The sequence below is a fragment of the Penicillium psychrofluorescens genome (genome assembly GCF_964197705.1).
Source record: "Penicillium psychrofluorescens genome assembly, chromosome: 2".
Classification (NCBI taxonomy): Eukaryota; Fungi; Ascomycota; class Eurotiomycetes; order Eurotiales; family Aspergillaceae; genus Penicillium; species Penicillium psychrofluorescens.
Genome location: NC_133440.1, coordinates 979,375 through 991,446, shown reverse-complemented (window position 1 = coordinate 991,446; position 12,072 = coordinate 979,375). Strand labels below are relative to the sequence as shown.

Below are 12,072 nucleotides of genomic sequence, written 5' to 3'. Positions count from 1 at the left end.
TACAGCTTACTTTCTACTTTTACCATTCGGCCTTGCGGGTGAATGGAGATCTCGTCTTGTGTGGTGGTGATGATGCCATTCATTCTGAACATTTTGCGGTCGAGTTTGCTTTCTACCATCCCCGTAAGCCTCTAAAATCGGGTTTGATAAGTTAATCGTGTATTAGAAGTAGGTTAATGCATATTATATCTTGTTTTGTCTTATATCAGTGTTCAAGTAGATTTTCAAGAAATGCGCTTGCTCCCACCAACTTTTGAACAGTGTCAGATTACAGAGGTAGACAGGATTTTATCAAGCACTCCAGACACCAGATCATGTAGAAATTATGGAGAGAATCTTTTAACGTAATTGTTCGTATTTAGCTTTTGATTCTCTTTTAACATCATTGTATGGATTGTTATTTATTAGGAAGTTGTGAACCGTAGGATAGGCCGATATATATCTTGGGCAGTAACCCTAACTCAACCTCACAGACTCCATATATATCGCCACCAACCATGACCAAACCGACAATACAAATTTGAGACTGTACTTTTAAAAAATATTCAAACGATGCAATTAACCAGCATTTACTATGTAGCGTGCCTGTATCAACTCACTCGACATATCCCCAAGATAATAAACCAACACCACATCACAGACTGCGAAATAGATAATCTCATCATACTAGATCACTACAAAAACCCATCCAAATAGTCGAAATTTCGTCCAAATCGCCGTACCGGAACAACATGACCCAATCATCTAGGACGCTCACTCCTCTACAATCGCCGACACAGTCGCCCGAACCCCAAAGCGACCCTCCTTCGGGTATCCAATCCCCAGTTCACGCCAAACACTAATATTCGCAACGGTCGTGTCATACGGCGCAAAGTCGAATCTGCGCACGATGTGCGCTAGAGCGAGGTAGATTTCCGCGTAGGCGAGACTTTCTCTCTGTTAATGCTCTATGCAGAAACGAGAACATTCCAGGTTTGGAAGGGGGTCTTTCTTCCGAAGCAGGGGATCTGAGTGAGGGATGCGATGGAAGGACTTACTTGATTCCGAGACACTGCCGACTGCCTTTGGTGAACGCGACAATAAATCGACTCAGATACTCACCTTTCTCTGCTGCGCGAACCCAGCGCTTGGGATCAAATGTGTCCGGCTCAGGGAATAGGGTCGAGTCCATGTGTACGAAGTAATTGGACTGGCTGACGGGTGTCTAAGGCAATAAACAAGTCAGCCTACTTGACCTACACTGCATACACCGCTATGGCTGGTACTTACACCTGCAGGTATGACCCAGTCCTTGTAGAAGAGAGGGTCGGTCGGCGAAATGCGCGCCAGACGAGCGGTCATGCCGTGTGCCAGACGCAGGCCTTCGTTCACAACTCCAGTCTATGCGAAACAGTGAGTTCGGCATTCTCCGTGACCGTGGGATCAGTTCCAAAACTTACCAGGTACGGCAGTTTCTCCAGATCAGCCCACGAGGCCTTGGAGGTAGGCGTCGACAGCACTGTCTTCAGCTCCTCGCGCAGCGTACGCATGAGCTCCGGACGACTCATCAGATGAAACATGGCAACCGTGATAGCTCTAGCCGTGGTCTCCGTACCAGCAGCCAAAAGCAAAGCAGATTCATCCTCCAACCGGTCCAGCGTTCTCTCCTGCGCGGGGACATCCGAACTAATCAGCGAGTCAAATATGGTACTGCCACCTCCAGCATCAACATCCAGCTTCTCCACCATCTTTTTCTGGATTGTATCCATTGCCTGCTGACGCAGTCTCGCTTTCAAATCAAACAAATCAGCCATGTTCGGCTGCAACCAGCGCAGCAGGGCCGGCGGCGCCGCACGGAAAACCGTGATCAGGAACGGCATGAAGCGATTAACATGAAACATCAACATGACGCCGTTGACCGCATCAACGAGATCGTTGCTGCGGGCACTACTCTCATTCTCCAGGTATCCGTAGCTCCAGCCGTAGGAGTAGTGCGTGATCACGTCGGCAGTCAGAGCCGCGAAATCCAGCTGGAGGTGCAGCACGGTGTCGTTGTTAAAAGCCTTTTCAAAGCGGTGGATAAGCTGGTCGACTTTGTCGTGGATGTACGGCGTCAGACTTGCAACCGAGCGGCGCGAGAAGTAGTTGTTCAGGAAGCTGCGGCGCAGCCGATGGTGGTCGTGGTGGATAGTCTGAACGAGCGAGTTCGGGGAGCCGTAGGCCATGGCGTACTTGGGGTCTTTGGCTCGTTTATGAGAACCGCCGGCGTGGATGTCCTCGTAGAAGTATGGGTCTTTGATGTGCAGTTCTCGGGGATTGATGCGTACAATGGGACCTGGGGAACATTAGTTCAAAATAGTTTGTTGAGCGAGGACTGTCATTCTCACCGTAGGTCTCATGCATACGCTCGATTTCCCAAAGATACATTCCCCCCTTCAGGACGTCGTAGTAGAATTCATACAGAAAGGTTGCTGCAGCAAGTTTGGGACCGGGGAAGTTGGCCAGCGGGTGTGCAATCAGGCGATAGGCAATGGAGCGTACGAGCAGGTACAGCAGCAGGGCTATCACCAGAACTATGCACAGCACGGCGGAGTTCATTTTGGCGATATCGAGGGGAGGGGAGAGCAAGAGGAAAAGATAGACGCAGCTTGAGGCGAAAGAGGCAGCTTCAAGGTGGGAAGAGGAAGAAAGTGAAAAGGAAGAGGGCCATGGCGTGAGGACAAGAACGCCTGTTGTTGCTGGGTGTGCTCGTTTCTGCTGTACTCGATATCACACCCGATCCCTCCCTATACTATGCCACCTAAGCCGTGTCCCTCCACCGACGACGGACGCAACTGCATCCTAAGCGCCAATGGAGTGAGCGAACCATACTACTGGGAGAACTGGACGATTCAGAAAAAGCATCAGCTCGGGCACAGGTCACTCGATCGAATGGTGGCGGCCACGAGCCCCAATCAGGTGCTCGGACGGTGGTCGAGATGCCAACAGCTGCGGCATCACGTACAGCAGATGGAACAGCCACCCAACAATTACTGGAGGAAAACTAAACATAATGAAAAAGGAAATGCCAACAGATGAACTCCTGGCGTGGAAAAAGATACTAGGTGAATCGAAAATCGAAAATCCGGATCAGACGATAAGAAAAAGTTATACTGGAATCATGTGGAACAAAGGAAAGGTCCTCAATTTACACCTATTGAAACATCCGTGAAAACAAATCTTCGGGAAAAGTAGAGACACAAAAAGAACAGACGAAATAGCGACTGGCGAAGACATAATAGCGGGTGGGAGAGAAAGAGGAACCCATGCCACTCCATCTTTTTGAGGTTATGTCTAGTGCGAGGCCAGCATCTTCTTGACCTCAGCAATGGCGTGACCGGGGTTCAGGCCCTTGGGGCAGGTCCGTGTGCAGTTCAGGATGGTGTGGCAGCGGTACACGCTCATGCTGTTGTCGAGGGCCTGCTTGCGCTCGGCGGTCTTCTCGTCACGCGAATCGGCCAGCCAGCGGTACGACTGGAGCAGGATGGCGGGGCCCAGGTACTCCTCGCTGTTCCACCAGTAGGACGGGCAGGATGTCGAGCAGCAGGCGCACAGGATGCACTCGTACAGACCGTCGAGCTTGCGGCGCTCCTCGGGACTTTGGCGGTTCTCCAGACCCTGCACCGAAGTCAATCATCGGTGTCATTTAGATACACACAGGGGTTAATACTCACATCCGGGGTGGGGGTATCATTCTGCAGATATGGTTTGATCGACTTGTATTGCTTGTAGAAGTGGGTAAGATCGGGGACCAGGTCCTTGACCACGTAGGTGTGAGGCAACGGGTAGATGCGCGACTCCTGTGTGGTCTCGGTGGGGATGCGGCCTGGATATGACTGTCAGTAATGGCTACTATTGATGAGCACGACCACTGCGGAAAAAAAAAACACATACACAAGCAGGCCAGAGTGTTGACGCCGTCGATGTTCATGGCGCAGCTGCCGCAAATGCCTTCACGGCAACTCCTCCGGAAGGTGAGGGTAGGATCGAGCTCGTTCTTTATCCGGATGAGCGCATCGAGCATCATGGGGCCGGTCTTGTTCAGGTCCAGATCGTAGCTCTGCATCTGCGGCTTCTCGGACGGCTTGTCGGGGTTCCAGCGGTAGATCTTAAAGGTCTTCATCGCGGGTTGCTTGGAGGCATTGGGGTCCACGGTGCTGGCATCGACGGTGGCATAGGTACGAGCCAGGGCCGCGGGGCGGAACATCGGCCGCGAAGCCGCGAAGAGGCGGGAGGTGGTGCGAAGGGAGGCCATGGCGATTCGGGACGGAGGGTGTGCAAATCACGGGCCGCGACCGGGTTAGGGACAACTGATCGCACGGGACGACAGCAGAGGGTGGGACTGGGAGAGGAGATGGACCAAGGAAGAAGGCACGCAGGTGCAGTTCGCAGGGGGAACAAGAGCCTCACGACCAACGAAAATAATGAAGTCAAGGAGTTGCGTTGTGCTGTCAGTAACAACCTCGGGTCTGGCGGCGAAAAGGGCTGACTCAGCCGTCCCAGCCAATCACGGGGGATCCAATTGTCACAACGAACAACCGGATTCGGGCCAACACGGCTGTGCGAAAAGCCGGCAGGATCGGGAGAGCCACGCCGTATAGTTATATTCGATTATCATGCTGAAATCATTGATAAAATTCAATGATGGTCTTCATTGGCCCAATCTTGATTTTCTCAATAGGAGGATTTAGGTTGTGTTGACCTACTCGGTCCCAATTGCGGTTTATGCCTCAGGCACCAACAGAACCCAGCCGATCTGCCGAATCGTTGCCTGTGATCCTGTACCTCTTCCACATAGTATGACGGTACCTCTATACACTCCAGCCACAGTCCCGACACTCTCTCTGACACACACTCACCCCCGGTTGATATAGTTCTGATGCCACTCATAATCCCGGTTGTCCTTCAATAGTGCCCGAATAGCCTCGCTCGGCGGCACTGGCTGCCGGCCCAGCACATCCGCTATGAGCGGATGGATGGTGCCTGTATCACCCTGGGAAATGGCCTCGTACCACGATACCAATTTCTCAAAGAACGCCGCTGGTTTTCCACCCTCATCTTTGACCGCCGTCAGCCGGACAAACTCCTGCGGTGGAACAATCTTCACTTGAACCTGTCGGCCCGTGGTCTCATTGATCACGTCCACGATCTGGGTGAAGGTGATGGTTTCTTGCGCCGTCAGAAGCACAATCTCCTTTTCATGACCGCCCTGGATCATCAGGCGAGCGCTGGCTTCGCCAAGTTCCGACCGCAGGGTGAATGCGACGGGCCCGTCCGAGGGGAGGTACACGGTTGATGTGCTGGGATACCAGCCCAGGAAGACGGGGAAGGCTTCGGTGTATACACCCTCCCGGATGGAGGTGAAGGTAACGCCGGAACTGCCTGGTGTCAATGTCTGCTGCGCGATGGGCCGAGGACAACTTACTCTCTCAGCATCTGCTCCGTCATCAGATGCGCCTGCTGCACGTCGGCTTTGGAGTCTGAGCGGAGGCCGCCAAACGCGAGAGATGTATACCACACCTAGCGAACATATGTCAGCTAACCATGACGCTTGATCGATCACCGGTTCAAGAAGAACCTACGTGTTTCACACCAGCCTTCTTCGCCGCATTGACGAAGCTCTGGTGCTGCTTGCGCCGTTTCTCGACATCAAAGGTATTTGTGCTGACGAAAAAGAGGTTCTCCACGTCCTGGAAGGACGTCTCCATGCTCTGTGGGTGATCGTAGTTGACTACCCGGAAGGCAATACCGCGGTCTTCGAATTGCTTGCGATTTGTTTCCTGAGAGGATGCTGCGGCGTATTCTGAGGATGGGACATTGGCTACCAAGTACGAGAGTACTCCTGCGCCCAGTCCGCCGGTGGCGCCAGTGATGAGGTACTTGAGTGTCATGGTTGCGAGTATATAATTAGGTTTAGGGAACGCTGCGAAGTAAACCACGACCAATAGGTAATTCCACCAATAGCACGGAGCGGCCATTTCTTTTAATTCCTCCTACCAGGTTTATACTGGTCGCACGCAATAGATCCAAAAGCCACGTTGGTAAGCACGGTGTTGGTCAGCAGTGGGTCCAAATGCAGCGAAATGAACCGTCATCAGTCCATTAGCTTCCTTTTCATCTACCTATTTGGTAATTAACATGGCTGTGACTCGCCTCGGTTTTTATCGAGCCCCGAAACCCGACAACAACGGGCGAATTGGCCGTGGGCTTCAGACAAGGCTGCATGTACCGAACCTAGGATATCATCAACGTCTACACAACCCACAGATCTTGTGCGGAAATATTCTTTGCAAATAAATAAACCAAGTTCTATCACTTGTACCCTGATGTTGAACTCATCAGAATCAACCTAATGAAGCACAGACTCCCGTGGTGATCTGGATAAAGCCCTCTCTACCATCGAGATATCAACCTCATTAGTAACCCTAATGCCAGGATCCTTCTCTGTATCCAACGTTGACGACGACCTCTGATCGGGCGCAGCCGAGATTTCAGGGGCCATCATCTCATAATCGTCACGACCATGCATCGACCAGTACAGCAGTTGCTTGCTGTCACGGGTATTAAACCCGACGGCGCTCATAGGTATGGAGCGGTCTTTCAACCGCGTAGACCGCGAGCGCGTATTGCCAGAAGTGTACTCTGTTAATCGGGAGGACACATTCGTGAACATGGGTTTGAGAGCCGGCACTGATAGCGCAATCAGCGTGCCTGCGATCTCGGCATTTTCGATGCATAGCATAGGACAGTAAACCCAGCTACCGTCGGAGGTCCATTGGCCTATAACCACGAGCAAGATGCGGATGGCGGAGATGGCGATGACACTGGGGTGGGATCGGATTAGTTTCCGTCGCGAAGGAATGGAATGGAGTAACAGGAAGGGGGTGGACGAACAGAACACCCGGGAACATGACAAAGGAAAGTTTGATCTTTTTCTCCCTGGACATATGAAGCTGCTTGATGAGGATAACGGGGATGATAAACATCAGAATATCGCTGGCTAGCGAGACACCCGAGTTCACCGAGTATACCAATCCCCACGAGAGACATTTATAGCCCGTGACCTCATGCTGCCATGCATAAGGCCACAGACCCGTCACGGGAAGGCAGTGGAACAGCAGAAGAAAGAACTGGGGCAGGTATGCGGCGAAAAGCAACGGTACTGCGACGATGACGGCCTGTCGCAGTCTGCTGGATGGCGGGCTGAGCCGATGGTAGAAGGCTAGACCGGAGAGTCGGCATGTAAAGAGTGTAGTCGTGTACAGGATATGTGCGACGTAATCGAGGAGTTCACTTTTGCGGACTATGGCCATTGTTAGGACATGCCGGATGTACATCGTATGTCGGCCGCTTCCAAGGTTGATGAGGACGATGGAGAGGGCCACGAAAGCGAGGTAGATTGTCTGTTAGGAGCACTATTAGCGTCGCTCTTTCTTAGGGCGTTAATTTTAGATCGACAGACCAGAGTAAACGTAGCCAATGCGTCGTCCAGGCCCAGTCTCTTAACAAGAAATATCCGAGCATAAAGCCGCACACTCATTAGAACACCCGTGAGGCAGGCCATGAAGATAATTCCCGCAATCGCTGGCCCATCGCGGGACTGTGCCAGATACTCGAGCGAGATATTATCAGGAATCCTCCCCGCTGCTTTTGCGGCGAGAATATCGGCGGGGATGGACATTACAGGATACTCATGCTCAACATAACAAAAAGTGACCAGCAGCAAAATCTATTCTTTACCTTTCTTCTACGTTTCTTTCTCTCATCTATCTATAACCATCCATGATCAAAGCCAAGAGTAGAAGCGCCGAAAGAGCAAAAGGTCGAAGTGGGGCTTTTTTTCCCCCCAACCTCATGGAAATGACCCACCGTTATCAACAATATCACAGCATAGCACTTCGAAGAACCCCCGGAGGGTGACCGAGGAGGTACCGGTGAAGACAATCTATGATCCAATGTTGAACCTGGATCTTAGCGAACCGTAGTTCGTGGCTCAGTAAGCCAGAAAATCTCGGCGCTCCAGGTCGCGGCAGATGTCATGACCATACGGAACGGGTAGGTATGCCGGATGTCATTTCATGGCGAAACCTTTTCGGATGAGCCCGTGCGGTTATCCCGGGTCGGTGGATCTGAGATTCGGCTGAGATCGAGCGAGTAGATCGGATAGACTCCGCGGTTTCAACCGTGGTAACTGGCTCTGCAGGACGAACTACATTTTTACAGCTACGTGCGAAGTCTTTAGGCAGGAGGGAATCTTCTCCGACTGTTTTGCGGATTCGTGGGCGCAATTGATCGCGGTCGCTGGAGATACAAAGAACTGGAGGATCGTCCCGAGATCATCATGTGGGCCTCTCTCATCTTGGAATGATGGATCATTAGCCTCGACCGCGAACTTCTTGGCAGAGTATCTGACTCAACACTCCCTGCCCTGCGATCGTCCTCGACGAATAACATCATCCACGTGGTTGGGTGGGGGGTTTCCGTCTTGAACATCAGTTCATTGCATCATGATCCCTTGCTTGCTTCGGGCGCTGGTCGTGGGCCTGGCATTGCCAGGTGCTGCGGTTGGGGTCCCGCAAAATCACAGCGAGGGCGAAGTGGACAGTCTCGTTGCCTCGCAGATTCTGACAGACCCCTATGCCTTTGACTTTCCTCGTCTGGGCTCCCCAGGCTCCTCGCTATTCCCCGTGCCACGTTGCCATGGGTTCACGCTTGAGGAAGCCAGCATCGATGATATCCAGGAGCAGCTTGGCAAGAGGACTTTCACCAGCGTGGATCTCCTGGCGTGCTACCTAGACCGTATTTCGCAGACTCAGCCTTATCTCAAGTACGTTGGATTCTTGGATGCTTCAGTTCGCAACCCTAACAGCATCCAGCGCAATCCTGCAGTTCAACCCGGATGCATTCTCCATCGCTCAAAAGCTTGATGATGAGCGCGTCCAGGGGAAGATTCGTGGTCCCCTCCATGGAATTCCCTTCATTGTGAAAGACAATATCGCCACAAAGGACCGCATGGAGACTACCGCCGGCAGCTGGGCACTTCTGGGCAACGTCGTGCCCCGGGATTCTCACGTTGTCCACAGTCTCCGCAAGGCCGGCGCGCTGCTTCTTGGGAAGGGCGCGTTAAGCGAGTGGGCCGATATGCGCTCCAATAACTACTCCGAGGGCTTCTCGGGCCGTGGCGGCCAGTGCCGTAGCGCGTACAACTTCAACGTCAATCCTGGCGGCAGCAGCACGGGTCCCGGTGTTGCTGTTGGTGCTAACCTGGTTCCATTTGCCCTGGGAACTGAAACCGACGGAAGTGGCATGTCTGACCCGTAATAATGACTCTGTCTGATATACCATCCTTATTAACAACGTTCTAGTCATCAACCCCGCCCAGCGAAACGCTGTTGTGGGCATCAAGCCCACCGTCGGCTTGACCTCCCGTGCAGGCGTCATCCCAGAGTCCTTGCACCAGGATACCATTGGTACATTCGGAAAGACTGTTCGTGACGCCGTCTACGCACTTGATGCCATCTACGGTGTCGATGCTCGTGATAACTACACCCTTGCACAACAGGGCCAGACGCCGCAAGGCGGCTACACGCAGTTCCTCGCGAACAAAGATGCTCTAAAGGGCGCCGTCTTCGGTCTGCCATGGAAATCTTTCTGGGCTCTTGGTGACGCAGACCAGATCGCACAACTCATTGAACTGGTGGATCTGATCAAGGAAGCTGGAGCGACAGTCATCAACGGCACCGAGCTCCCGCACTACAAGGAAATCGTCTCCCCTGACGGCTGGAACTGGGACTACGGCTCCACTCGCGGATACGCCAATGAGTCCGAGTACTCGTACATCAAAGTCGACTTCTACAATAATCTGCGCGACTACCTAGCCGACGTGAACAACACCAACATCAAATCCGTCGAGGATCTGGTCCAGTACAACATCGACAACTACGGCTCGGAGGGCGGCTACCCCGGCATCCACCCTGCTTTTGGCTCCGGCCAGGACGGCCTAATCGCATCCCTGAATAGCAAGGGGATCATGAACGAGACTTACTTCCAGGCGCTGGAGTTCTGCCAACGCACAACCCGCGAGGAGGGCATTGACGCCGCGTTGAAGTACAAGAACGGCACTCTGGAGGGCCTGTTGGTGCCCCCGGATGTTGCCCAGAGTATTCAAATCGCCGCCCAGGCTGGGTATCCTGTTATTACGGTGCCTGCCGGTACTGAAAAGGTGTCCGGTATGCCGTACGGTCTCGGGATCATGAACACGGCCTTCTCAGAACCGACATTGATCAAGTATGCTAGTGCCATTGAAGATCTTCAGAAAACGTCGGGTACGAAGTGGCAGCGCACCCTTCCGGAATGGCGTGGCTACCTGGAGCGCAACCTCCCCGTTATCATGTAAGAGGGCCAGTTGAGTGGGTCATTGGTATAGAGGGCGTGATCATTTCTTGCATATACACAGAATAATATCTGGTGCCCCGTGACTTGCTCTTTCTATGTAGTGCTCACTGCTCGCTCCCTCAGTAAAACTGAGCACCTGTATCGGCCCTGCACAATGTTGGACTTCTGATTGGGTTCCAGTATCTGCTTGACCATGGATGAGGAGCGTGCGCAATCTAGGCGTTCCAAAATGAAACACATTAGATGGCATCTGTGTTGCTATTTGTCCTCGAAATTCAGGTAATGCTGTCGGGTTATTTTCTGACGCTAGATTATTATTTCCAATCAGTTTACTACATTACTCACGGCTTGTTTCCCAAGCTTTGATTTAAAATCCACTAACCCTATTCTGGTTACTCTCTTGATGACCTCTCCTTCCCTACAGGTCGCACCAGCAAGACAACAGCACATGACTCATTGTTATAATACAGTAAGGGTCCGTGGCACCAAGGTCACTTTTCTATCCGAACGGGCAAACTGCTCGGGCACAGAACTCTTGATCCCGATCGCTCAACGACTCTCTCCCTCCCGCCGCAAGCAGTCTTCGTTCAACCCCGTCTTACAGTACTAGAGTCCTTCAATCAATCGACGTGGTCCTCCAAGTCATCTCTCAATACCCCAGCAATCTTTGTCCTCCCTATGAACAATGTCGAGCCTGAATAACTTGGCCGCAACCACCACCACAAGATACAGATCGCCTATTCCTCCAAACGCCGAGATCGCCAAAACAAAGCCTGCATTCGCCCGGATCCAGAATGCCAACTTAGGAACACTCGTCGGCCCTGAAAATGGCGGGTACTATCTCAAGTATCCGGAGGGCAAGGTCGTAGCTATTGCTTCTGATCGTCTCTGTTCTATTATGGACGATTCCTACATGGTGCTCTATTTTAATCTCGAGAGGCAAGGTCTACACGAAGAGGCTGAGGAATCATTGGAGGACTTACGGAAAGCTGGGATTGACGCGGATCGGCTTAAGAGAGACGCAAGTGACGCGATTAAGGGTGGTGTATGTGTTATAGACCCTGATGTCGACGTGGACGCCGGTGATGATAGTCAACAGCCGAAGGCTGGATTTTAGCAAATTCCCGCCGCGAATTCAGACCTATGGAGAGAACATCTATTATCCCAACTATGCTCACTAGGGACAAGATAATATTCCACGGCATACAACCCTATTGACGGAGTATCCCTAGAAGCTTTGTAAGCTTTTAAAAGCAATGCCTGGCTTTTTGTTAATGCAAGGTTAAAAAACAATGTGCGATAATTATCTACCTGGTCTATTTTTTCTTGATGTAGCTGATGTTGTTTTTAGTCGATATAGCATGCCGTTTCTGAATAATGCATTTCTCTAATCGCTAACGGCGCGCCGGCGATAGTACTCTATGCTAGTCTTATACGAAATACGTTATATAAAAATTTATTAGATTATGTTGTAGTATACCTAAATACCCTAATGGGTTACTTAATAAGTTAGCCTATCGTATAAGCTATTAAAATTATAAGAGATAAGAAAATATAAAACGAAAAAAAAAAAAAAATTTAAAAGGGTCTCTATTCGCTGGAGCCCGTACTGACATCTACTTAGTGAGCCAGAGCCTGAGCGCCCTCACAAAAGCGACC

The 12,072-nt window shown here is 51.7% G+C and overlaps 6 protein-coding genes across 6 annotated transcripts; 2 read left to right on the top strand and 4 right to left on the bottom strand.

Moving 5' to 3' along the window:
• Positions 1 to 753: 753 nt before the first annotated feature.
• On the bottom strand, positions 754 to 2,577 carry PFLUO_LOCUS2587 (uncharacterized protein; the record flags this gene model as incomplete). The annotated part of the gene is made up of 5 exons (XM_073779742.1): positions 754 to 928; positions 1,038 to 1,204; positions 1,270 to 1,380; positions 1,440 to 2,314; positions 2,367 to 2,577. The coding sequence occupies 5 exons, from the start codon at positions 2,575 to 2,577 to the stop codon at positions 754 to 756; spliced, it is 1,539 nt and encodes a 512-aa protein (XP_073636667.1).
• Positions 2,578 to 3,312: 735 nt separating this feature from the next.
• Positions 3,313 to 4,273, bottom strand: PFLUO_LOCUS2586 (subunit B; the record flags this gene model as incomplete). The annotated part of the gene is made up of 3 exons (XM_073779741.1): positions 3,313 to 3,636; positions 3,693 to 3,844; positions 3,913 to 4,273. 3 exons carry the CDS (start codon positions 4,271 to 4,273, stop codon positions 3,313 to 3,315), a joined length of 837 nt encoding a protein of 278 aa, XP_073636666.1.
• Positions 4,274 to 4,873: 600 nt separating this feature from the next.
• PFLUO_LOCUS2585 (uncharacterized protein) lies at positions 4,874 to 5,909 on the bottom strand (the record flags this gene model as incomplete). The annotated part of the gene is made up of 3 exons (XM_073779740.1): positions 4,874 to 5,396; positions 5,444 to 5,538; positions 5,601 to 5,909. The coding sequence occupies 3 exons, from the start codon at positions 5,907 to 5,909 to the stop codon at positions 4,874 to 4,876; spliced, it is 927 nt and encodes a 308-aa protein (XP_073636665.1).
• A 458-nt stretch (positions 5,910 to 6,367) lies between these two features.
• On the bottom strand, positions 6,368 to 7,558 carry PFLUO_LOCUS2584 (uncharacterized protein; the record flags this gene model as incomplete). The annotated part of the gene is made up of 3 exons (XM_073779739.1): positions 6,368 to 6,842; positions 6,913 to 7,421; positions 7,481 to 7,558. 3 exons carry the CDS (start codon positions 7,556 to 7,558, stop codon positions 6,368 to 6,370), a joined length of 1,062 nt encoding a protein of 353 aa, XP_073636664.1.
• Positions 7,559 to 8,525: 967 nt separating this feature from the next.
• Positions 8,526 to 10,414, top strand: PFLUO_LOCUS2583 (uncharacterized protein; the record flags this gene model as incomplete). The annotated part of the gene is made up of 3 exons (XM_073779738.1): positions 8,526 to 8,845; positions 8,895 to 9,319; positions 9,384 to 10,414. The coding sequence occupies 3 exons, from the start codon at positions 8,526 to 8,528 to the stop codon at positions 10,412 to 10,414; spliced, it is 1,776 nt and encodes a 591-aa protein (XP_073636663.1).
• A 684-nt stretch (positions 10,415 to 11,098) lies between these two features.
• Positions 11,099 to 11,530, top strand: PFLUO_LOCUS2582 (uncharacterized protein; the record flags this gene model as incomplete). The annotated part of the gene is made up of 1 exon (XM_073779737.1): positions 11,099 to 11,530. One exon carries the CDS (start codon positions 11,099 to 11,101, stop codon positions 11,528 to 11,530), a length of 432 nt encoding a protein of 143 aa, XP_073636662.1.
• Between the last annotated feature and the right edge of the window lie 542 nt (positions 11,531 to 12,072).